General features: G+C 52.7%; 2 protein-coding genes across 3 annotated transcripts; one reads left to right on the top strand and one right to left on the bottom strand.

Moving 5' to 3' along the window:
* The first annotated feature begins 1,837 nt into the window (after nucleotides 1–1,837).
* Nucleotides 1,838–11,152, top strand: ZNF395 (zinc finger protein 395). The gene is made up of 9 exons (XM_042883556.1): nucleotides 1,838–2,552; nucleotides 5,051–5,226; nucleotides 5,572–5,684; nucleotides 6,268–6,503; nucleotides 6,591–6,691; nucleotides 7,550–7,814; nucleotides 8,201–8,293; nucleotides 8,398–8,501; nucleotides 8,650–11,152. Exons 1-9 carry the CDS (start codon nucleotides 2,355–2,357, stop codon nucleotides 8,759–8,761), a joined length of 1,398 nt encoding a protein of 465 aa, XP_042739490.1. The 5' UTR covers nucleotides 1,838–2,354; the 3' UTR covers nucleotides 8,762–11,152.
* Nucleotides 11,153–14,023: 2,871 nt separating this feature from the next.
* On the bottom strand, nucleotides 14,024–21,231 carry PNOC (prepronociceptin). Of its 2 annotated transcripts, XM_042883534.1 has the most exons (4): nucleotides 21,205–21,231; nucleotides 18,467–18,602; nucleotides 15,276–15,693; nucleotides 14,024–14,240 (listed from the first exon to the last, which is right to left on the bottom strand). In XM_042883534.1, exons 2-4 carry the CDS (start codon nucleotides 18,584–18,586, stop codon nucleotides 14,191–14,193), a joined length of 588 nt encoding a protein of 195 aa, XP_042739468.1. In that variant the 5' UTR covers nucleotides 18,587–18,602; nucleotides 21,205–21,231; the 3' UTR covers nucleotides 14,024–14,190. The 2 variants fall into 2 exon arrangements, with proteins under 2 accessions (XP_042739468.1, XP_042739469.1); XM_042883535.1 differs by having other exon boundaries at nucleotides 14,024–15,693.
* Nucleotides 21,232–25,681: the final 4,450 nt, after the last annotated feature.

The raw sequence follows: 25,681 nt of genomic DNA, 5'->3' as shown, positions 1-25,681 counted from the left end.
ACGCCCCCCAGCAATGCTCTCTGCCTGCACGCCCCGCCTCCCGGCGCCCGGTGAGCACCCCCCCCCTTCTCCCCCACACCCCCACTCGTGTTCCCCCCGCCCCACGCACACGTGCCCCACCCGGTGCCTCCCTCCGTTGCAGGCCTGGGCACACACCGCCTGCCCTTGGCAATGCCATTTTGCACGCGTGCCGTGCACGCTTGCACACACTTGCACATGCATGCATGACCGCGCACATGCATGACCACGCACATGCATGACCACGCACATGCATGCCCATACTCCCGCTTGCTTGCTTGCGCGCCTCTTCTGCTGCACCCACGTCCTGCTGCCTGCATCGAAGCTTCAAATTGCGCTCGGCCGCTGCCGCCTTTTCCTTCCTGGCTGCCTTCCCGCAGGGCCGGGCTCCCTGCAGCGCCAGCCCGGGGGCCCTTTCCCGGGGGAAGCCGCTCCGTGCTCCTCCCTGTGCCGGAAAGTGCATTTTTAGGCCTCTTCCAAAAGTGTTCTCCTCGGGAATCACCCCACAGGACTGCTGCCCGCCTGCTTTCCCCACGCGCTTAGTTTACTTTTGCAAAAGAATATCGTTGCTCCGTTTGGAGAGGGAGGAGGAATTTGCTGTCCTGGCCGGAGCTGCTTTATGGGTTTTGTGCTGCACGTCCTGGCGCTGCACCAAGCCGTCGCCTTCCCGCTCTCAGGAGCTTTCTTTCTTTAAACAAAACCCCAAACTTTGCAGATGGCTCTGTGCAGATATCTGTTTCCCTGCCTGTGTCGTGCTGCGGTTTGTCGAACAGCTCTGCCTTCAGAGGGCAGCTTTTGGAAGCCGGCTGGAAAAGTTGTGTTTTGTTATCACTTATTGCAGCACTTCAAGGCTCTTCAAGGATGGATTTTATGGTCTGCTTTGCTGGTCGGTGGCAGGAGCTCAGCTGCGTTCGGAGGAACCATTGGCGTTTGTTTGGGTTTTCTTTTTTGCTTTTTTGTTTTTTTTTTAGTTTGTATGAAAAAGGAGGAAAACTGGGCTGTGCTGCAATTGCTGTACATGTGTGCACATGCATAGTGCACGTGCACGCACACTGCACTTATGCACATGCACACAGATGCATGCATGGAGCAGCAACCTTTCCTGCAGTTTGCCTGCAAACCTGAAGCAAGCAGCAGCCGGGGCTTTGCTGCCCCAGACCTTCCCCTCTGGCAAAACGAAGCTTTCCTTGTTTGCTAAACGATGCGTGCAAAGTGCCTCCTTTCCCCAGGCCTTGCTGCGGTGCACAGAGCTGGAAACTGCAAAATGCACAGCCGGCATGGAAGCAAGACAGAATTTGGGAGCGGTGCCGGCGCTGACCCCTGCAGTGCATGATTGCAAACAGCTGGGAGGACTCGGGGCAGCTCCGCCGGCGGTGAATGCAGCGCCTGCTCTCCTTGCTTTGCTTTGTGCTTTTCAGATCCCGAAATGGGATCTGGCCTTCAAAGGCCACGGGGTCTGCTGGAAGCAGATGTGATCCCAATCATTTCAAGGGATTCATAGAATCATAGAACGGCCTGGGTTGCAAAGGACCACAATGCTAATCCAGTTCCAACCCCCTGCTGTGTGCAGGTCACCAACCAGCAGCCCAAGCTGCCCAGAGCCACATCCAGCCTGGCCTTGAATGCCTGCAGGGATGGGGCATCCACAGCCTCCTTGGGCAACCTGTGCCAGTGCCTCACCACCCTCTGGGGGAAAAACTTCTCCTCATATCCAACCTAAACCTCCCCTGTCTCAGTTTAAAACCATTCCCCCTTGTCCTATCACCATCCACCCTCACAAACAGCCGTTCCCCCTCCTGTTTCTACGCTCCCTTCAAGTACTGGAAGGCCACACTGAGGTCTCCCCGGAGCCTTCTCTTCTCCAAGCTAAACAAGCCCAGTTCCCTCAACCTTTTCTCATAACAGGAGGGAGCAGCTGTTCTGTTGGCTCTGGAGGTTCTGGGTGCGAGATGCCAGCTTGCAGGAAGCTTCCAAAAGCCCCAAGAGGGGCAGCAGGGTGCCAAGCAGCTTGGGCTCGAGTTGGAGTGTGGTTGTATGGAGTGTGAGTAGAGATAAGGGGGCAAAACACAGTATGATGCTATTGGGGGGTGTCCCCAGTCTCCATGCTGTGTCTTTATACTGGAGGCATCAAGAGAAGGCTCAGGTGGGAACTCATCCCTTTGCTCCCCTTTCTCCAAAGAGGTTTTTGTGATGACTTTAAGGATGAAAGCCGTGGGACAGGGGGAGCGATGCCACCATCCCCACGTGCCCGATGTGGTCGATGCTGCCGGTTGAGCATTGCAATCCTGCACTGGTGGTAATGCCATCATGTCTTTGTCACCCGCAGCGTGGCCGCGATGGCGAGCGTGCTGTCCAGGCGCCTGGGGAAGCGCTCCCTGCTCGGCACCCGTGTCTCTGCCCCCGGTGCTTTGGCTGACGGGGTCCTGGCAGCTCCCCAGATGCACGCCGTGCTGCCAGACGACGTGTCCTGCACGCAGCCTGCAGAGGAAAGCGGCCTGGCACCGAGATTTCCCAGCCCCAGCCGCCGGCAACAAGTACGTAAGGAGGCTTTTGGATGTGGGCTGTGCGTTGGCAGGGGGAGAAAACTCCTGGGGCTCCTCCTAATTGTAGCTGCGGGGGGGAGCTGTCATTAGGGAGAGCTGCTGATGGGCGTTGGTGTTGGGTTTGGAATACGTTGCCTCGAGCTGAGATCTCTCTCTTGCCTCTGATCCCAGCCAAAAGTGATTGTCCAGAGAAGGCTGGACACTTCTCAGTGGTGTTCCCCAGTCATAGAATGGCCTGTGTTGAAAAGGACCATAATGATCAGATGATCAGTTTCAACCTCCCTGCCACAGGGAGGGTTGCCAGCCACTAGACCAGGCTGCCCAGAGCCACATTCAGCTTGGGCATCAGTTATTTGAGGCTGAAGGAGATGGTTTTCATACAGCAGTGTCTCCTGGTGGACTTCTCTTCCATAAGCTTGTGCCATAACCCATGTTGATGCCAGCACACCAAGGAGCCCCCCAGCTTTGCTTTATGGAGGTGTTGATCCCCATGTCACCTGCTTGAGCTTCAGAGCTTTTCCACCCCAGTTGAGGGTCTGTGGGTAAGGGGTCTGGAGACCCCACTTGGGCATGGTTGGTGGCACAGACCCAGCCAGTGAAGCAGCTGTTAAGGAAGGACTGGGATGCTGTGGATCCCCCAGAATGCCTGTCCAGTCCTGTGGGTGGCTGTGCTTTGGCCTTGTGCTGCCTGGGGTGGGGAGCAGCGCTTGTTCTTGTCTTCTACCTGCAGACCTATAAAAGCTACTAAGGGCAGAGCTTGTGAAAGGCCGTGTAAATAAGGCCCCTGTTCACTTTTCTGGCTCCTCCTGTGCCCAGCACTGTGCTGTGGGAAGGGCAGATTCCTCCTGCCGTGTGTTTACAAGCCACAGGACAGTGAGAGCTGTTTTCTCCTATGTGCTCCAGTGCAGAGGATTCTGCTCACTTGCTTTGCTGCTGGAAATGACTTAAAAGTAGTGTGTGTGACACAGCTGGGATTGGTGTCAAAAGGAGATGCCACCTCCCTGTGCAGTGCCTCACTCACAGGGACGGATGGTGTTCAGAGAGAAGCCTTGCCTCTTTATTTTTTGGGATTGTTGGATAAGGGGTATGGATTTTGGAAGCTGTGAGTGAGATCAGACTGATCTGGCACTCACTCTTTTAGCCTTGGTCCAGCAGCTGTGGCTTTTTCCACCTCATTCTTTCTGCCAGATGTCTCACCTGGAATGGTCCCATGTGCTTTTCCCTGGTCAATGCATGGGTGCCTGTGTCCATCCCATGTCAGCTTCTTCGTGTGACACCCGCAGCATTTCCATAAAGAGATGCTCCTGTGCCTATAAATAGCTGGAGAGACATGTAACTTCTTTGGACACAGATCCATTTCCATTAACAGAAATAGGCTCATGGGTGGTTGTGCTGGAAAACAGCCCACAGGAGCAAGGGAGACACTGCGAGAGAGGAGCAGGTGAGGTTTGAATGTCTCTTGCTGGTCATGAGAGCCGTGATGGGAGGAGCTGGGATGTGACTTTAGGATCACTGTGCCCAGGAGACCTCTTTCTCCTCTGGATTTTTACCCTCTCATCTACATGCTTTCCCAGGGGGTGTGATAGTAGTGGGCATCCTTGCTGCAACATGACCTGCAGGCAAAGTAAAAGCGGGCAGATTCAATGGAGAAAAGTCCATCCAAAGTCATGATGCTCAGAGGAGCAGCTGAATGTGAAGTTGACAGAGTTGGGGAGCTTGCTCCAAGGGCAGATCTCAGCAGTGGGGTTGGGGTGAACGCTGTCACCACATTGGTGTGCTGGGACACAGAGGTTTTTGTCCCTCTCTACTCTGCTCTTGTGAGGCCCCATCTGCAGTACTGTGTCCAGGTCTGGAGCCCCCAGTACAAGAAAGATAGAGAGCTGTTGGAGAGGGTCCAAAGGAGCCACAAAGATGATCAGGGGACTGGAGCACCTCCCCTACAAAGACAGGCTGAGGGAGCTGGGCTTGTTCAGCCTGGAGAAAAGAAGGCTGCGGGATGACCTCATTGCAGCCTTTCAGTACCTAAAGGGAGCCTACAAACAGGAGGGGAATCAACTCTCTGAAAGGGTTGATAACAGCAGGACAAGGGGAAATGGTTTGAAGTTGAGGGAGGGAAGATTTAGGTTGGATGTCAGGCAGAAGTTCTTTACTATGAGAGCAGTGAGGTGCTGGAACAGCTGCCCAGAGAGGCTGTGGATGCCCCGTCCATCCCTGGAGGTGTTCAAGGCCAGGTTGGATGGGGCCCTGGGCAGCCTGGGCTGCTATGAAATGGGGAGGTTGGTGGCCCTGCATGTGGAGGGGGGTTGGAGCTTCATGATCCTTGAGGTCCCTTCCAACCCTGGCCATTCTGTGATTCTCTGACAGCTCTGGGACAGCCTTCATCCCCCAAACACCCTGCAGTATCCCCCTGCTGCAAAAGAAGGACCCTGAGCAGTGGGGTTGTGCATCAGGACGCAGCACCAATAATGCTTTCCTTGGCTGTTTTTCAGGTTCTTGTCACCTACAGCGGGCAGGAGTGCACAGGGCTGGTGGAGCAGCACAACCCACCCAGCGACAAAGTGAAGGTGCTGCAGCCAGAACAGGGCTTACATACGTGCTGGAGGCTGCAGGATGTGCCTGAGGCACTGCAGAGATCTGTGTCCAACAGCATTGATGTCCCCAAGAGGTTCGTGCCTGGGGCTGGTAGTATCTTGACAGGATGGGAAGGGGCTCCTGCAGTGCTCATGCCTGGTTTTATGGTGACGGAGTGAGGCGTTGGGGATATCTCCGCCTTACCAGAGCGTGGGTTATCCAGGGAATGGCTGCATTCAGGATTAAGGGGATTTATTTTCTGCAAATGCTGCTTTAGGGAGGAAAAAAAAAGTCTTTCCTGAAGACTTAAAGACTGCAAGAGGGTGGTGGGAGCCACGCTGCTCTGTGAGATGAACCACCCTTCTGCACGCTGGCTCTCCTGCTTTTAACAGGATGTCTCCCTGCTTTTTCCTCTGTGCATTCTCCATCTACAACACAGGAAAGCTGACGCAGCTGTGGAGATGGACGAGATGGTTGCAGCCATGGTGCTGACGAGCCTCTCCTGCAGCCCTGTGGTGCAGAGCCCTCCTGCCAGCGAGAGTGGCATCCCCCGTGAGTGTGCACTGAAAAATAAAAATAACAACATCCAGGGAAAAAAAAAGAGGGGGGGAATGTGGAGAAATACACTGTGCCTGTTGGATGCTGAAGGGGCCTTCTTGAGCTTTGAGCTCAGTGCCAAATAGCAGCTGGGGCACAGGTTGTGCTGGGCTGGAGGTGAGCAGGAGCAGCGCTGGTTCCTGGAGGAGCCCGTTGGTGCTGTTTGGGATCGTGCCAATGGGGTGACCCTGCTGTCTGTCACCCTCCTGGGAGGCCGGGGAGCCCCAGGCTGGGGAGCACCGCCTGTCTGCTCCTTTTTTTAGAGGCTCTTTCATTCCCAAGGAGTCAAATGAAGCTGGAGAGATAAAAATAGCAGCTGGGAGCCGTGGGAAATGTGCGTGCCCTGGTGCTGGCTGTCCCCTGCAGGGTTGTGCTTATGGGGAAATGGGATAAAGCTGGGACCTGGCACTGAGCAGAGGTGCAAAGGCTTCACTTAAAACATTTAAAACTAGAAGCAAACTGCTGCCACAGTTTATCTAGCCTCAGGGCTGCTCTCAGTGCCTTATGGTGATGGTGGCTGTGTGTTCCCTGTGTTCAGCATCACGGGCAGCGTGCGATCCCTGGAAGGAGAGCGGCGACGTGTCAGACAGCGGCAGCAGCACTACCAGCGGGCACTGGAGTGGGGGCAGCGACATCTCCACCCCATCTCCCCCACATCCTGAGGGCAGCCCCAAGCACTCCAGCGAGGCACTCAGCTCCCCGCCAGCTGATGATGGCTTTGAGACCGATTCCGATCCCTTTCTTCTCGACGAGCCGGCTCCGCGAAAGAGAAAGGTACTGGGGACCCCAGAACCATAGGTGTGGCCCTGCAGGGGTCCTTGCCACCGTGCAGTTGGTGACATAGGCTGTCTCTCCCTCCAGAACTCAGTGAAGGTGATGTACAAGTGCCTGTGGCCGAACTGTGGCAAAGTCCTGCGCTCCATCGTTGGCATCAAGCGGCACGTCAAGACCCAGCACCTCGGGTAAGGCACAAGTTTCAGCTCTTACTGAACCCTGAAATCTTTGCACCCTTATGCTGAACGTGCTGGCAGCCAGCAGTCCCCTTCTTTCAGCAAATATCCCCAAGATCAGAGATGCCTTGGTTCCAATGCACTGAGCCCAGCTGTTCTCAGCCACTTGAATTGCTGTCACCTGTCCCTACCTTGTAGCAAGGGAGCCCTGGGCTTTGCAGGAGATCTGGGGGGTTGTGCTTCAACTTCAGCACTGGAAGTTTTCAGAGGCAAGAACTTGGAGTGCTTGGGGCTAATCTGCCTGGCTCGGGTCTGTGTTCAGTACACCAACTTGGGGTGTGGGAAGCTTTGTACAAAAGCTTTGCTTGTGCTTTTGTACATTTTTTCTTATATGCATTTTTCTCCTTCTGTCTTGATGGTTGGTCTTGATGATCTTAGAGGTCTTTTTCAACCTTTATGATTCTATAGTTGTTCAAATGCTTCAGGAGCGATGACAGTGGAAGGGCTGTGCTACAGTGGGCAGTGCTGGACTGCCATCCAGTGCCAGATAATCATAGTGGGAAAACACTCAGATCCTTTATGCTTTTTTCCTGATCGATGAACCTCAGGACTTGTCTGCAGCCATGCTAAATGAGCTCAGTGAGAAAGCAGGGGATTTTGAGCAGTGCCTGGTCACTATCAGCCTTTCTGGAGGTGCTGAAAGATGTGTTGATCTTCCTTCAAAGTGCTAAGTGCTGTTGCAGAACTAGGGGCTGTGCTGATCACAGCCAGCGTGACACTTTAAAAACGTGAGAGCTCCAAAGCTGGGCACCTCCCTTCCCTGGGACAGGAGCTGCATATTCAGTCTTATTCCCTTTTTCTCCTTGGCAGAGACAGCGCTGACTGTGACCAGCGGAAACGGGAAGAGGATTTTTACTACACTGAAGTGCAGGTGAAGGAGGAGCCCGCACCAGAGGCAACCACCAACACCAGCCCCACATCGGTGTCTGCCCCAATCATCATCCAGCAAGCCCTGGCCAAGCCGGAGGCTTTGCTGGTGGAGCCACCGATGCTGGAACCTGCTCTGGCCAGCAGCTCGCTCAGTCAGTCTGCACCCAGTTCCTTCTGGCACATCCAGGCTGATCATGCCTACCAGGTGAGCTGGTGCCACCTCCTGCTCCCTTAGCAGCTGGGCAGGGGCTCAGGGGCTGCCTGATGGCTGCGGCTTGCCTGCATTTATGTGGCAGTGGTATGCAACACACCCTTCTGCTGCAGATAGCCGCAGATGGAATGCGGCCGCGCCAGATCCTGCGCTTTGGGTAACCTGGAGACGCCCCAGCTGCGGCCCCTGTCCCTTGTCCCCTACCACAGTGGCTCACCAGCACCACTTGGAGGAGGGATTGCATGGGGGATTCCTTCCCCACCTCAAGGGAGGCACCTCAGGCTGCCTCAAGCTGGTCTTTGCAGGGAGGAGATGGCCCGTGGGCACACAGGAACAAAATCCACCAGGGCTAATGCTGACTGCCCCATCTTCCCTCACAGGCGTTGCCCTCCATCCAGATTCCAGTGTCCCCACACATCTTCACCAGCATCAGCTGGGCCACTGCCACCTCGACTCTCCCATCCCTGTCACCGGTGAGTCCTCATCCTTTCTTCCTGAGCCTTTGGGAGTTTCCAGGCTCCCTACTGGCTGTAAACATCCTCAGCCTTATCCCACATGGTCTTCAATGTCCCTGCAGGTCCGGAGCCGGTCACTCAGCTTCAGTGAACCCCAACCTCCCACGCCGATGCTCAAGTCCCACCTGATCGTCGCCTCGCCGCCCCGCGTGCCCCTTGGCACCAGGTGAGGCTCTCGCTGTGCAAAGTACACCCTGAGCAAGAGGGGTGCATTCCTGCACATCAACCAAATGATGCTCAAGGTGTAGCAGAGACACAAATCTCTGAAAGTTTGCAATATTGGGCACATTTTCTATTTCTTTGCCCCTCTGCAGGAAAGTTCGTGGTGAAGCCAAGAAGTGCCGTAAGGTGTACGGCATCGAGCACCGGGACCAGTGGTGCACAGCTTGCCGGTGGAAAAAAGCCTGCCAACGCTTCCTGGACTGAGCATGGCCCTGCAGTGCCACCTCCCTCCCTGCTCCTGCCCGAAGGAGCACTGGAGTCCCTCACTGCTGCACCCAGGGACCTTGGAGGCACCTGCTGGGACTCCAGAAGAGCCCTCCAGAGCTGCGTGTGAATTCCTCCTCCTGTATATTGTACATCAGCTGGGTTTGCTCTTTTCGTTTTGTTTTGGTTTGTTTTTTTTTAACACTTTTTTTTTTCCCAAATCTGTTTTTGTAAAACGTGAAGAATATCTCCCGTTCGTACAGTTTAAAAACTGAGGCTGGGAGGAGGAAGCCATGGCTCAGCACTCGGGGGACGTTGCAGGTGATCTGGGGACCAAAGAGCTCCCTGCATTGCCCAGGTCAACGCTAGGATCTCCCGAGCTGCTGCAGTGCAGTCAGGGTGAGGCACAGAGGCAGCTTCCCCTGTCCTTTCACTTTCTATGAAGTGCAAATCGCTCGTGTCCTGAAGCATCACGAACTATTGCAGCTTTAAAAGCACGAGGCAGGGCTGGTTTTTGGGGTGGCTCTCCTCGTTGCCTCATGGATGTGCTCTTTGCTCACTCTGCAGCTGGAGCCTGCACGTGTCTCTGCTTCCAGTTTGTCTGTTTTGGAGGCGTCTGGGGCAAAAGCCTCTTTAATCAGGAAAGCTTTGAGAGCTTTTAAAGCAAAAGCAGGTATTCCTTCTCCTTTTAGGCTTTGTACATCTGCATAGTTCCGTGAAAAACTATGTCGTGGCCCTCGCTGTGTCTTTCAAAAGCAGGCTGAGAGCAAATGCTTGTTTGTTCGTTTTTAAACAAAGAAATCTTCCTGATTTCACCAGCAAAGGCAGCTGGCAAGCTGGGAGGACTGGGAAGAGCTTTTTCTCAGCATCACAGCGTGGCCCCAGTTTGGTGAACGATCTTAAAATTTGCTTTTGCACCCCATTGGCAGCAGGCAAGTCTGTGTCCTGGATATTTTTTCCTCTTTTTTGCTGCATTTTTGATAATCACAGCCCATAAGGCACAACCAAGTGTGATCCCAGCACAAGGCTCGAGCCTGGGCTGGTGTTCAGGACCGTGCGGTGTGACAAAAACTCCCTTCAAAAAGCAAATTCTGTGGCTGGGAGAGCATCGTTTTGCTGCTGGATGGACGCACGCCCTGTTGGTGCTCTGGCATAGATGCATACGTGTAATACTGGTGCTTGTCAACCTCTTTTTGTAATTTTGTATATCTAAACAGTATCTCCTTCCAGAGCTTGATCTTTGGTACCAAATGGGCGGATTCAGAATCAGGAAGCAGGAGCAAAACTCCTCCAGGATGCATCCCAAGTGTGTTCATGCAGGTCTGATTCAAAGCCCGTGTTTTTTCCTGGACAGTAGCTGGCTCAGGATCACATCCCTGCTGGGACTACCATGCTGGGAAAGCCCTTTCCTCTCCCACTGCCATCAGCCATCCCCACAGCTGTCTATTGCAGGAACAGCTCTGCAGGTTCACGCTCTGCATCCTGGTAGCAGCGGGTTGCGTGCTGGGGTTATTGCACTGCTCAAAAGTAGGAATTTATTCCTGACTTTTATTTTTTATTTAGGGACAAAAAAAAAAAAAGAAAAAAGAAGAGCCCCTGGGGCATTTGCTACCATTTGGATTGCAGAGCTGGCAGCACCCAAGCTTGCTGCTGGTCCCTGCAGCAGCACAGACAGGTTTCTGTGATGCTGAAGGCGCGGGTCGCTCAGACTATGGAGATTAATAATTAAACAGAAAAGATTAGTTGTGGTTCCCTCAGACCTTGTGCCTTTGCTCCCACGACTCAGACCCAGAAGTTTTCCCTTCCTGCTTTTCTTGTCCTTTCTGCCCCAAACAGAGTGACCCCGTTTGGGTCCCCATCGCTCAGGAAATGTCACACAAGCCATGTGGGGGTGTCACCCCCCCGGGGCTTTGTCCCCCAAACCAGGGTGTAGCGTCTGACAATCCGCACTGCCTCCCCCTCCTGTAGTCAATCATATTTTTTCACTGATGGGAACTTGAATTTCTGCAAATGGAAATGACAATAACTTTCTGCTTACTGTTAAAGGTGATTTTTATATTAAAAATAGGAAGAAAAAGATAGGAATGGCTCTGGAATGAGTGGCTGATTGCCCGCTGAGTTGAGGGCATGGTGGGACACCTGAGATGTTGGGGAGCAGTGCCTCCCTCTGCAGCCAATAGCACTTACAGCCCCAGGGTCACCCTGCACAGGGCTGTTCTGTGCTGGTGGTGTTCACCCAGGGTTGCACACAGCTTTATTTTCTGAGGGCTTTTGCGGTACGGATTTAATGGGACAAAATTGTCCTTTAGCTCCTGGCTTTCCTTTATTTCAATTTGGGAGTATTTTGGATTTTTTTACACTTTTAAAAGGAAAAAAACTTGTATTTCTGCTGCAGTGACAGCAGGCGTTGTGTCATTTTTTCAAGGCCAGGCTGGATGTGGCACTGGGCAGCCTGGGCTGCTGGTTGGCGACCCTGCACATAGCAGGGGGTTGGAACTGGATGAGCATTGTGGGCCTTTGCAACCCAGGCCAGCCTATGATTCTGTGGTTTGTCAGGTTGGCTGGTGTCCCATTTCTTGCTTTTTTTCCCTTTCCCATCTCTTCATTATTTCTTCACTCACTTCCAGCCTTGGTCTCACTAAACTCCATCCCACCCACCGTGGGTAACCCCCGACTACAAGCTCAGCTTGGAGACATCTCCCACTCCAGCTGTCTGCCATGTGTATGTATGTATGTAAATAGGAACCTTTTAATTGGGCACTAATTGGAGGCTGCTCTCCTTTTCCAGCCCCGCTGGCACCCAAACTGAGTGCAGGGTGACCCTGCACTGTCACCGTGCCCTGCTGCCATCGGGTGATGCTGGGAGTGGTGACAGGGTGGTGGCTTGGGGAAGGGCTCAGGGATGCTCATCCCTGTGCTCCCACAGGACCCTGCTGCCCTCTTGGGCTGGGAGGATGTTATCTTCTGTCTTGGAGCTTTTCTCAGCTGTCTTCCAAGTATTGTTTTTATTGTAAAAAAAAACAAAAACAAAAACAAAAAAAAAAAAAAAAAAAAAAACCCAAAACCAAAAAAAATGAAAAAAAAAAAAAAAAGAAAAAATTTTAAAAGAACGCAAATGTGAAATGTAATTTTTACAGTAGCGATATGAAATATATTTTATAAGAAATAAAGAAAAGTTGCCTGATAGCTCGCCGGCTCTGCCTGGTCTTTGCGCTGTGGGTCCGGTGCCCTGCATGGTTCCATCCCTGTGGCACAACGGCTTGTGGCACCACTAGGTAGCAGTGTCTGCCCACCGGTGGTGCATCCTTCCTCTTCTGTTGGTTTTCCTCCTCATAAAGCCCGGTCCTTCAAGTTTTCAAGCTGAAATCTGCAAGGAGAGGTGGGTGCATGCAGAACCCGGTGGGTTTCTGACCCATGTCCTGTGCAGAGCCCTCACCATGGGACTGCCCAGCTCAGAAGCTGCCTGCTGGTGCAGAATGCCTGAACATGCACAGTGCACAAAGCCTGAATCCTATTTATGAGGGTGGATAATGATAGGACAAGGGGGAATGGTTTTAAACTGAGACAGGGGAGGTTTAGGTTGGATATGAGGAGGAAGTTTTTCCCCCAGAGGGTGGTGAGGCACTGGAACAGGTTGCCCAAGGAGGCTGTGGATGCCCCATCCCTGCAGGCGTTCAAGGCCAGGCTGGATGTGGCTCTGGGCAGCCTGGGCTGCTGGTTGGTGACCTGCACACAGCAGGGGGTTGGAACTGGATGAGCACTGTGGGCCTTTGCAACCCAGGTCATTCTGTGATTCTATGAATAATTCCATATTTTTGCACAAGGTGATGGAAAAGGAGGAAAGGATGGGAGGAGAGCTGACAAGAACCAGTCCCATCAAGGGGCCTGGGCACCCCTGGTCCCAACCCCACATTTCCATTGGGAAGCTGTGGGGTGAAGCTGAAGCCTTGCAGTGACCAAAATGGAAGCTGGCACCGTGTGGCACCTGCAGGGGACGAATGCAGCCTGGCATCTGCTCCTGGGGGCATTCAAGAAAGCCCCAAGAACCCTTCCTGTATTGCAGGGTGGGGACATCACTGCAGTGAGCTGTCGCCGTCTCAGCCCAGGCTTTGGTGTGTCCCCAGTGATTATTTCCAACTCCTTTGGGCGCATCCCCTCTCTGTCTGAAGTTCTGAAACACTCTTTTATTCCCCCAATTAACACCTCCCAGTCCATTCCTTTTTTGAGTGAAGGGCTGCCAGGTACGTAAGCAATGGGGTGACTCTCATGCCACGCTGCTGCAGCCCATGCAAGGGGAGAGCCCAGCTGAGATTCATGCACATTTGCCACAAAAAAATCTCATTTTTTGCCCTAAAAACCTGTTTTTTTTTTGCCAGCTGAGCCTCAGGGATGGCAGCAGGGTAAGCGTTGTCCCAAGTGACGGTCGCCAGTCGCACTGATATCGTAGAAACAGTAAACTAATTTATTAATCCTTTTGCTATGTACAAGTTTAATGGAGAAACCTTTGTATGAAACAATTAAAAAGAACAGGGAGAAGGTTGAGTTGGTTTTTTGTTGTTTGTTTTTTTTTCCTGTGTTTTTTGTTGTTGTTGTTGTTGTGTGGGCTTCTGTTTGTTTGTTTTGTTTCCTTTTTTGTGGGGTATTTATTATTCTTATTATTATTACCATTATTATTTTGTACAAAGGGTGAGACCAGGGCTCCGGTGGTGGGACGGCAGCGGGGACACAATACATGCCGGGGGGAACGCGACGAAAACACACGCTGCGATGCTGAGCAAAGAAGTCAACCCCGGAGTCCATAGAAAACCTCAAGGAAAGCACTCAGAAAATAGTAATTACAAAATAAAAATCATTTTAAATGAAAAGAAATCAAAACAAAACAAAAAACAACCAACCAACACCATTTCCGGGTGCTTTCTGCCCAGCCCTGGGTGCTGGGTCATGCTTTGGTCCCTTTTTTTTTGGGGGAACCGAGCCGTGGTGGGATGCAAACCCCAAATGCTGGGGGTGAATCCTGTGGGGAGCCCCAGGGGGGGCACGCGATGCTGGGAGGGGATGCCCGAAAGCCACTTGAGAGGGGGAGTAAAACAAAACTTGTTAAATCACTGTTTTCCCACATTGGGTGTTCCCAATGGCCGAGCAGGGCGCAAATTTTGCCAAAATCCCTTTTTTTTGTTGGGTTTTTTTTTTTTTTTTGCTTTTTGAGGGGTGGACCCCCCTCCCAATCCCCGCAGTCCTCTGCCCCACTCCCCACCCCACGACTCCTGGCTCCGGCGGTGGCCTCATCCTTTCCCGTCCTGGCTTAAATTGCACCCGGTTGGCTGCTCTCGAGAAGGGAGAAAAATGATTTCGGGACGCGTGCGAGTCTGAAGCGCTTTGGGGTCCGTCAGAGAGAGGTTGGAGGCTGCTTGGGTGGACAGGAGCAGGGTTTAATTTTGCCTGTGCCTGGCGGAAGGTGCCGGGACGCGGTGCCGGAACGCTACAAAAACAAAAACAAAAACAAAACAAAACAGAAAAAATAAAAATAATAATAATAAAAAAAAATAATAATAATAATTGCAGCTGAGAGCAGTGCAAGAGAGGGGCCGGGATGCTTTGTCCCGGGATGCTTTGCCCCAAGATGCTCTGCCCTGCGGGCTGCGGGGCTGGAAAGGAATCCCCTGGTTTTAAGGAGATGCTTTGCAGCAAAAAAACAAACAAACAAACAAACAAAAAAAGGCAAAAATAATAATAAAGGAGGAGGGAAATAAAAAATTCTACTTAATTTCAGTGTTACAGGGTGTGGTTGGATGTGGGGTGGGGGCTCAGAGCATCCCAGCACTGTTTCCTGGGCCCAGGGGGATGCTACCCGCTCACCACTGGGTTTTGCCAATGCGATGCTTTGGGGGAGAGTCATCTCATTTACAGAAGCAACAGGTCTGGTTTATGGTCTTTTTTGTTTTTTCTAATGGGAGGAGGAGGCTGAAACATTCTGCACACTTTTATGGTGTTGGGGACAAAACCCTTTTGCCTTACATCCCAATGTGACCTATGGCAAAGGGATATTTCTGGGGTGTCACTGAGGTAGGAACTCACAGCCCAGCCTTGGGGCTTGGTGTTTCCAAGCCATTATTTTTTTCCCTTCTGTTTTTGATGTGCACCCATTAGGAATGGGGAACACAGCACTGGAGCATCCCAAGATCCAGCATCGCCATTCAGCGGAGCAAAATTGGTGTTTCTTGGGCAAAACGTGCCAACCAAAAAAAGCAAAAGGGGCAAAGGATGGGTAGGAGCTGAGGGGGTAAAATTATGATATTTTGAGGGTACAATGAAAAACAAAACAAAACAAAACAATAATAATAAAGAAAACCAACAAGCAGCCATCGCTTCCTGGAGAAACCCTTCCTAACGGAGGTTTTGGGGTTGGGGCAATGGATTGACTTTTTGGCCATGGTGCGCGTGTCCATGGCGCGGTGCCGCGGGGCCGGCTAGATCTCGTTGTGCTCGCTGAGGTCGCCGGCCATGTCGTACTCACTGGAGCGGGGCGACATGCCCAGGTACTGCTTCAGGAACTCGCTAAACCTCTTCTGGTTGTTCCACTTCCGCGCCGATTTGCGCACCCCGATGAAGCCCCCGTATCTCTTCTGCACCCCACGGGCCGCCGGCCACGAGCCGCGTGTCCCCCGTGGGAAGCCACCTCCGAGCCGCCGGGAAATGTCCTCGTCCTGCGATGGGAAAGCGCCCGGCGCCATCCCGGCACCTCCGTCTTCGGCGTCCCGGCGCCGCAGCAGCTCGCTTACCTGCAGCGGGCTCGCCACCGCCTCAGCCGGCTCCATGGCACCGAGGACGCCGGCACCGACGGCACCTGGACGCGGCGCAGATCGGATGCTGGTGGCACACATCTCCCAGGTGGCCCGCGGGACGGCTTCGCCTTCGCACTCCAGGATGCAGACCTGTGTGGGGAGACGGGGGGACTGTTTTCAGATCATAGAATCCCAGAGTGGTTCAAGTGGGAAGGGACTTTGAGGTTCCACCCAGTCCCAACCTCTGCCATAGGAACTCCTGCCAAAGATCAGGTGCCCAAAACCCCATCCGGCCTGGCCTCGGTCATTGCCAGGGATGGAGCACCCATGGCCTGTTCCAGTGCCTCACCACCTTCATCGTGAAGAATTTATTCCTTGTACCTCATCTAAACCTTTACTCTTTCAATTTAATCTATCACCCATTGGATCATTGGGCTTCTCTTCATCTCTCGCCCAACCAACATGCTGCAAGACACCATAGAAAGGCACTGGGAGCACATCAATTCTTACCAGTCACCATTTTGTCCCAAATTCAGGGTTTCAACCATCCTCAGACTCCCAGAAGTGATGGAGATGCTGGGGAATTGCACCTGAACCCGCATTGCCTCTCACATTCCTTCCCCACTGCCATCTACACTCCTGTCCCATCTTTCTCTGCTGGGTGCTGCGGGGTTCTTCAGCCATCATGAGCCCCAAATTCCCTAAGTGTGCCATGGGATGGTGGATGTGGGAAGGGGCCTTGGGAGACCTTTTCCAGCATGGGCACCCCAGACAGGTTGGAGTTGGGTTATCTCCAAGGATGGAGACCACAATCACTCAGCATGTGGCCATCCTCACAGCAAAACCATGTTCTTTCCTGTTCTGGTTTCCTGTACTCTCACTCCAGTCCATTCCAGTCCCTTTACTGATGAAAAGAAGTCTCACCAGTGCCAAGCTGTCATAGGATAGAAGTCAGGAGAAGCCAGTCATCTCGCTGCAGAGAGTGATCAGGTTGGTGAAGCATGATTTCCCCTTCGTAAATCCATGCTGGCTGCTCCCACTGACCTTCTTGTGTGTTTGGAAAAGCTCTCAAAGATGACATTGCCATCCGCCCCAGGATTGCTGTGAGGCCAACCAGCCCTGGCTTCTCAGATGTTAAGAATGAGTTTGTCCTTCCCTCAGTCCCTAGGGTCACCACATCCTTTCAAAGGCCACCAAAAGTGACCTGACCATGTCATTTCCTCAGTACCCACATCCCATCCCTTTCCAAGAGCCAACTGGGCAAACCACCCAGGGGAAACCATCCAGGAGAAGGTCTTTGGAGAGCCAAACTCAATAAATATCCCAAGAAGCTGGAGATCCAAGGAGGGAAGGCTTCTCTTCCCTTTTCCTGCAGTGGTTCCATCTCAGAGTTTTCTTCATGGTGGGTTCTTTGAATCTCTTGATGCCAACGTGGGGAATCCTATGGCTGAAACATGCTGCTTTACATCTCACAGCCTCCAGAATAGGCCATCTGCAAGGCAGATCATTGGCAGAACCACTCTTTGCCATGGGTTCATTGACTTCCATGGGTGAGAGATCCTGCAAATCCCAACACGGGATCTGAGAGCTACAGCTCAAGCATCTAACTGTGCAGCAATTCACAATGTCCATGTCAGCCAGGCTCTTCAGACAAAAAGAAAAAAAGAACTGTCCCCAGCTGACTCAGGTTCTTGAAAGCCATCAGCAGTCCTACCATCCATTCACAACACAGCCCCACTAGCATCCCAGTGTCCTCAGCCATCGCCCCGTTGCCTTAATTCATAAGGGAACATCTTCTGATGTGGCCAACTCATGTTGTTTGGGGCATCCTTGGCAAATGCTGCCCAATGCTCCTCCACGTTCAATGACAAAAGAAGCTAGTGAGGCTCTTTCCAAGCTTCACTTGGCATTAGTGGTGTCACCCTGGGCTGGCACTGCCCCCCCAGTGGCTCTGGGGACCAGGACATAGGCTGATCATCCACATTTTGAAGAGCTGGTTCCTGGATGGTGCAGGCACGCCAGTCACTTTGGGGATTCTTCTCTTCCTACCCTGAAGTCACAGCTCTGCAGCCCTTGGGAAACTACTTGGACATTTCCATTTGATGCTTTCAAATTTTAGGGCCAAACGCAGGGTGATGCACCCCAAATCTTGCCCCCACTGGGACAGCAGCGGCCTGATACTGGGTCAGCTGTGACATCCCCACCGAATGTCTGATCCCCACTAGTTCTAGGACATTTCCCAGTCCCAGGAGCTTCCCCTGTCACAGTAAGCCAAATTTATCACTGCAGCGTCGCTAATGAATAGGCGGTCAGTGCTTCCCTGTGGGTGGAGGGGAATGGGAAGGAAAGAAATGCTCCTGGCCAGAGTCTGGCCACAGCTCAGCGGAGGGGAAAGGAAAGCATTACAGGCAGGAACGGGCTGATTCATCCCTTTGCAGTGTGAAATTTTCTCAGTCACCACGTCTCCCATGGGCTCAGCAGCCCTGCAGATCACTGCCCACCCCAAATATTTCATCTCACCATCCATCTGCAGCCCCAGCGGGACACGGTGTTGGTCCTGATGGGGCTTGCAGGTTTTGGGTGGCCTTTTGGCTGCTGGTGCCTCTGGCAGGGGCGTGCAATGGGGATGCCAGGAGGGCATGTTGCAGGTCCTGGACCCTCCCCAATGATGTCAGCTCCATCCCATAGCCATCAGAGCCTTGTCGCCATCTCTCCCAGCAGCTCCCCAAGCCAATCTGGGGACAATTTGGTAGACTTTGGTGGTGTACAATGACAACCATGGCCGCATGCATCCATTCCCTCCATGCGCCCAAGGAGAAGAGACAAGGACAGCAGCACCCTCGAGGCTCCTCACCACCCCACAGCTCCCCATGCCCTACCACCTCATTACCCCAAACCCCACACTGGGTGCAGGGGCACTCACGAGGAGGTCGAAGCCATCCCGGTAGAAGTGGCGGTCGCAGCGCAGGCAATCCCCTCGACAGTCACTCCTTGCACGGGCAAAGAGGCAGAGCAGCAGCAGGTCCCAGAGCACGGCCCTCATGGTGACAACAGCAGGGCTGCAGCCAGAGACAAAACCTGTGAGCCCCAGCACTACTCCTAAATGGGTTGGAGCAACACTCAGCCCTCACCATAATGGGAATGAGCCTCCCTCCCACCCCCAGCTCCATTTTCCCAGGCTATCTCATGACACGAGTACCAGCAGGGCTTAATTTAGCAGGTGGACGTGGTGAGGTGGCACGTCTCAGGCTGTCCCCAAGCAGGACGTCTGTGTGCCAGCAGTGAGCCTGAGGACACGGGGACAGCAAAGATAGAGTTGCCCTTGGTGGCACCTTGGTGCCTTTATGCAAGCCATGTCCTGGGCAAGGAAATGGGCAACATGTCTAAAACCTTCTTCAAGCTCCATCAGCAGACCAGAAATCCTCATTTCCTTCTAAAACCATGATTTCCAATCTTCTGCCACCATTCTGATGGGTATCCAGGAACCACATGCCCAGCTTAGCCCATCACAGGCAAAGACCTCGGTGGTGGCTTTGTGACCTGTGCTTCACCAGCATGTAGGGGCATTCTGGGGGGGATTTGAGGGTGGGTTTGCTTTTGTGGGCAGGGCTGAGGGCTCATGTTTTCCACCAAGGTGGGGGCATCCTGCGATAGAAGCACTGGGGACTCTGCATGGTGTCACGGTCACCTTCGAGCTCAGTGACACAGAGCCCCGCGGAGCTGCTTGTCATTTGCTGGAGGGAAAGCTGATAAGGAGCCAGAATTAAGGCTTAATCTTCGCCGAGTCTCATTAAAACTGGCTGGCGGCATGAGTCAGAGGATTGGCAGGATGCTCCCAGGAGAGGACAAACCCCCCCAAAAACCACTGCAAAACCCCAATATCCCCACAATGCCCCTGAAGGAAGTGTCCCAGTGTCCCCGGGAGAGCTGGAGTGCAGAGCCTGGGAGAATTACTGGACGGCCAACTGGAAGATGCTATGGGGCAGGCAGGATGCGAGCGCCAGGAGGAGGGGTGGCGCTGCATATCGATGCCCCTGAAAATGCAATCAGCCCATCTGAAGCGGAGCACCTGCCTGGTACTGGGGGGATGGAGGCATACAGCATCCTCCAAAACGTTGCTGTGAGCCCCACAGCTCTGGGGTACGCCAGTATCGAGTCGAATTATCCTCATTAACGACAGCGTTGGGATGAAAAGGAGGGATTTGGGTGAAAATACAGCCTGTGGTTCAGATAGCGGCCGGGTCTGGCTCTGACATCAATAACCAGGGAGGAGAGGAGGAGGAGGACGGGCAGCAGGTGCTGCTGCGATGCGCTTTCATTCATTCGATTTGGGTTGATTGGGTTTTTCTGCGGTGCGTGAGCTTTGGGCTGAAATCAGATGAAATGGGGCTGCTCAGGGATGCTGAACCCTGTGTTCCCCAGGAATGCTCTCATTAGGGTTAGGGTCTGTCTCACCACGTGGGGAACAAGCACTGTGCCCAGAGCTCAGTCAGCCCCAATGATTGCTCTGTTTCCTCCCAAACCCCACTCTTCCAGGTGAATGCAAGGCCTGATTCAGAGGGCACGGACCTGCTTCCAGCCCCAAACCCCACTATTATCCAATGGTGTCCCCCAGTGGCACTAGTAAAACACTTCCCCTCCCACTCTCCTCCAGCATTAAAATGATGCAAAGTTGCCACCAGCAAAAGGAAAAGCCGAAGGGGAAGGCAATGCTGCCAATGTGCCCCAAATCTTTGTGCCGGTGGCTTGGGGGGAATTGGAAGCAGCCCCCCCTGCTTCCCTGGTGCTCAGCAGAAAAACAAGCGCTTCCTTTTGTTGAGTCCCTCCATCAGGTAATTGGCCATAATTGGCCAAAATTACAGACTGCGGTGAGATGATCAACACAGATGGGGCAGCGATGGAGCGATTTAGAGGTAAAAGCTTTGGGCAGACGGCTGCTTCCCGAGTCCATCCCCATTCATTCCTGCTTTCTGTCGGGGAAGGCAAGAATAAAAAAGCAAAAACAAAAACCCAACCATTTTTCTCCCTTTTGTGCTTTGTCAGAGGGGGGACCGATGCCTCCTGCTCCAGGCACCTCCCGGTGCATCCCACGGTGTTGAAGTTGTGAAGTTCCCTACCCCTTTTGTCCTGGATATCACCCCCCAGAAAAAAGAGAAAAATGCCAAAAAGGGATAATTTGGGGTTTGCCAACCCTGTGGTTTCTCCCTTCAGGCCATCGGCACAGGGGTGGAGGAACAGAGCCGGGTGCTTTGTGTCAGATCAAACCCTAAAGCCTTTGCATCTCACTTGCCACCCCGCTGCCCCACCGTGCGTCGGGCTCCTGTTGCGTTCCTCAATCAGTTTGGGTCCAAAAAGGGATATTTGGGGGAAGGTGAAACTTTTTGGCAGGTGCTCGCCCAGATAAGCATCGTGCATTTTGCTTTGTGGGGAGATATTTCCCTTTAACCCCTACTGAGGAATGGGAATACGGGATGAATCGAAGCCTCGCCGATGATGCTCGGGCTAAAAAACCCGGAAAAAAAAAAAAGAAAAAAAAAGAAAAAAAAAGAAAAAAAAAGAAAAAAAAAAAAAAAGAAAGAAAGAAAGAAAGAAAAGAAAAGAAAAGAAGAAAGAAAGCCAATTTTCCCCCCAATCCGTTGCAAACCGAAGCCCATCTCCTACCTGCAGTGTGCTGTCAGCTGCCGGCTCCTCTGCTCTGTGCCTCCTCCGGCGCCGGTGCCTTGGTGGTATATATAGACGGTGTGCATACCCATCCCCACACCTCCCGCCCGGCCCCCAGCACGTGGGCTGAGCCCACCCCCGGGGGCTGAAGCTGCACTGACAGCTGGGGACAGGGGATGTGTGTCCCCCCCCTCCGTACCCCTCTGTGTCGTGAACCGGTTCCCCTTAGCGGGGTGTCCTCCGGCATCGTGTTTTGGGGACGGTGCGTGAATATGGGGTGGCTGTGTCACCCCCAGATGCCTTTCTGTCAGACCCAGTGCAGTCCCCTCGAGCATCCCGGGGAGCTGAATTTGGGGGGGGTTATGGGGCAAGGGGGCTCAGCTGTGGGGCATTCACTGAGATTGGGGGCCACCCACCATCATTCACCCCATAATTTCTTTTTAGGGAATAATGGGTTTAAAATGTTGCCTTTTTGTCACTGATGCAGCCCGAGGATGGAAATGGGCTTCCCCCTACCCCAGAACAGCTCTGGGGGGGGGGGGGGGGGGGGGGGGGGGGGGGGGGCACAGGGGCTCGTCAGATATGTTGCTCCAGTGTGGCTTAATGAGCACAACCAGCACTGATCACAGGCAGGAGGATGGGGAGAATCAATTCCCAGCTCAATGGACAGAGGGGTAAAATTAAAACTTTTCATTTGGAAATGAAGGGGATCTCTCCCCTTACCCCAAAATGGAGTGGATATGTGCTCCATTGGGTCCATCCCAAAGAAGGTGTGTCCCTGTGCTCCCACCTCAGGGGCACAGCCACATTCAGCCTTTCCCAAGCAGCATCGCCTCCTTTTTCCCATCCAGCTGCCCCCGTGGATAACCCTGCTGGAAGCCACTGAGCATTTTGCAGCACCCCAAGCATCCTGCATGACCCCAAGAAGCTTTCATCATCCCAAGCATCCTATACTGCCCAGAGCATACTTCATCACCTCGAGCATCCTGTACCACCCTGAGCATCCTTCACTGCCCCAATCATCCTGTACCACCCTGAGCATCCTTCACTGCTTCAATCGTCCTGTACCACCCTGAGCATCCTTCACTGCCCCAAGCATCCCATACCACCCAAGCATCCTGCGCTGCCCTAAGAATCCATCATAGCCCCAAGCATCCTGCACGACCACAAGAATCCTTCATCACCTCGAGCATCCTATACGATTCTGAGCATCCTGCGTGACCCCAAGCATCCTTCACTGCCCCGAGCATCCTTCACCACCCCACACTGGCAATTCGATAATCAAATCCGCAGCACCACTGAGATCATATCTCGGTAATTCCCCCTATCAACTCCCTGGGAAGGGCTGCATAGCAGAGCGAAACGGCTCCTTTTGTTTTCGCTTTGGCTCTGAAACAGCACGCTCAATGTCCTGCCTGAGACCTCTGCTCTGTGCATGCCCGGGCAGGCATCAGAAGCCAGAAACCTATGAAACAGCTATAAAGTGGCAGAGCTGCCTTGGGGGAGCCAGGGGAGAAGCACTCCCCACTGCACTCGTGGTTGAGAGCTGATTTTTTAAAGTAACCCTATTGCTCAGACTTCCCTTAACCATCCAGGTTGTTGTGGTTTTTCATGAAGGGCTTTTTCACCAAACCAAGGTGGAGGGAAGGGAATGGCAAGGGGACAGGCACCTTGTCCCCTCTGGGGACAATTTTACAGTGGATCCCCCCCCAGAGGAATCACTGTAGCCTGGCGAGAGGGAATTACCTCCAAGACTGGATTTTAAGCTGGTGATTTGGATGGGGCTGAGTTGGTAGCAAAGGACATCGGGTGATGATGCTCAGGGTCTTTCTAATTAACTTGGGGGCGGGGGGAGATGATTGCTGGGAGGGGTTGCCATCACACTAAGTGTGATGCCCATTTTGTGGCAATTCCAGGTCTAGCATCTAAATCCCATGAGAGAAAGTAGGTTTAGGTTGGAGAGGATTCACTGCTTTTGTAGAATGAGGGCAGAATTCAGGCTCACGGTTTCCATTCTTTTGGGAGTCTGACACCTGGTATGGTGAGGATGAACCTGATGAAAGATCCTCGCACTCCCACAGGCACCATTTGTCCTCTCATCCAACCACGAGAAGATCCAACCATTGCGTTTCCATTGCTTCAGTGAGTTGAGTGAGCTCAGGAAGGACTCTGAGGAGCTGTGATGAGGATGGGAGAAACAGAAGAACATCACCATCCAATTAGATGCATTGGGATTGGTCCTGTTTTTAGCACGCTTGGACCAGAGCTCCCCAGGAGATCTCATCCCACCTCTCATTGACTCCCTGAGCAAAGCAGGGGAGAGAGCAGCAGGGACCTGAAATGGGCTAGGAGGACATTTCTTAAACATACAAACATATATGACCATATATAACATACATAAGCAAACAAATCAGGGTTTGTTTCAGCCCCAGGAGATACAGGATGTGGTCATCTCCATGGATGGAGTGGCTCTTGGATTGTGTAGAGGCTGAAGAGATTTGTGACACCCCACCAGAAGCCCTCCATCGATGTCCACTCTGCTTTGTGGGTTGGTCTGGAGCCTTCATCCCTCCTCTAGCATTGGTTTTAGGGCCTCAAAACATCAAACCTATACATGCAACAAAGACAAGTGATGTCTTCACAGATTACTCCATTTACTCTTCTGGGTTACTTTTACCCCAAAACTTCTGCACACCATCATCACAGCCCTTCCTCCTGGTTATTCCATACTCGATCCCACCATCCCCAAACCCCACAGCCACCACCGGCGCACACTCAGTGGGGCCAACAAGGATTTGTGTCATCTTACTCCAAATTGCATTTTATGGAAGCACAATTACACTCATTTAGCTGTTGCTCAAAGGGCGCAGCAGCTTCTTATTAGCTGCAGCCCATCACCTCCTGCCCACAGGGATGCCAGTGCTGAGATTTGGGTTTGGGGATGGATGGATGGATGGGTGTGGGTTGCTGCTCTCCATTCATCTCCATTGGGAGGGCTGCAGCTGGTTTTTGGCTCTGGCGTTTGAGACAACAAAGAGACAAGGGGAGGATGGAGGATGCAAAAGCAATTCCATTTTCAGGGCAAAAAAAAAAAAGTAGATCTGACACTAATTGTGCTTCAACACATGGCACATTGTCCGTTGTATGTCCCCTCCATGCCAACAGTGGGTCACCATGACTGAGCCTGAGATGAGCAGAGGAAACCGGCTCGTAAGCACCATATGCTGAAGTTTTATGCTCAAATTTATGCAAATCTCTACCAGTGTTTCAGGGCAGGGAAGCAATTTTGTAGGGGAGGACTTCAGGAGGTGCTGTGGTGAGCATGGGTCCACATGTACACACACGCATGTATGGGTTCAGAGTCCAAAAAATGCTCAAATTCATCCCAGAGCTGCTCTGTTTATGATCAAACTCAGGCTCAGGTTCCAAAAACCCCACAAATACAGCTCAAAATTGCCCTATTTATTCTCAACTTCCGGTGCCAGCACCCAGAAGACCAGGATAGGAGGTCTCAGAGCCATCTCCCCATTTGTTCCCCAACATCGAGCTCCTTCCCATGAAACAAATCATCAGCCTGAAAATGCCCATGGTATTTTTGCAGTCATAAATGAAGAACTGATCCTGCAGTGCTGAGGACCATGACCTGTCCTTGGGGCAGTGTCAGGATTTGGGGTCAGGATCACACTGTTGAGGCACAGACAATGCATTCCCCAATCAATAAATAGCCATAAGGAATTTCTCTGCTCAGCATCCACAAAATTGCTCATCCCACACAACGCTGCTCTCCCCATCCCACCCAGTGCTATCCCAAGGGCCACGAAACCCCAAACCCCAATGCTGGCACATTGTGCTTTCTAAAAGAAAAACTGCTACATCACTGTCGTCGTTGCACATAAAACCTCTGAGTCACCAGAGGGATGTGCAGAGTGTTTTAATAGAGTCCAAACTGCCCTGGTGGGTTCAGTGCTTAACAATCCCTCTGATGGGATTTGAGTTCAGTTATCTTTATTTATTTAGCTCGCTCCATTAAAATAGAGAGTCAGAGAATGGTTTGAGTTGGGAGGGATCTTTAAAGGCCATCTGGCCCAACTCCCCTGCAGTGAACAGGGGCACCAACAGCACTGGTCCCTGAGGGGCACATCTGGTCATTGGTCTCCATCTGGCCATGGGGACATTGACCATCGCTCTTTGGGGACGATCTCACAAGTTCCTCATCCACTGTATCCATCAAATCCACATCTTTCCAGTCTGGAGAGGAGGAGGATGTGGGGGCAGCATCAGAATCCTTACTGAAGTCCAGGTAGATGACATCAGTGGCTCTTCTCTTGTCCGTTGATACAGTTACAGCATCACATACACCACCTTACATTGTCACCACCTGAAGGCACTGCAGATGGGCTGGGAATCAGCACAAGCCCTCCCTGCATGGCTCAGACTGGGGCTGCTGGGGGATGCAGGCAATTAAATCGTCCAAAAT

Source organism: Lagopus leucura, unplaced genomic scaffold, assembly GCF_019238085.1.
Source record: "Lagopus leucura isolate 7727_CA_CO unplaced genomic scaffold, USGS_WTPT01 Super-Scaffold_100038, whole genome shotgun sequence".
Lineage (NCBI taxonomy): Eukaryota > Metazoa > Chordata > Aves > Galliformes > Phasianidae > Lagopus > Lagopus leucura.
This window is presented reverse-complemented; position numbering and strand designations above follow the sequence as displayed.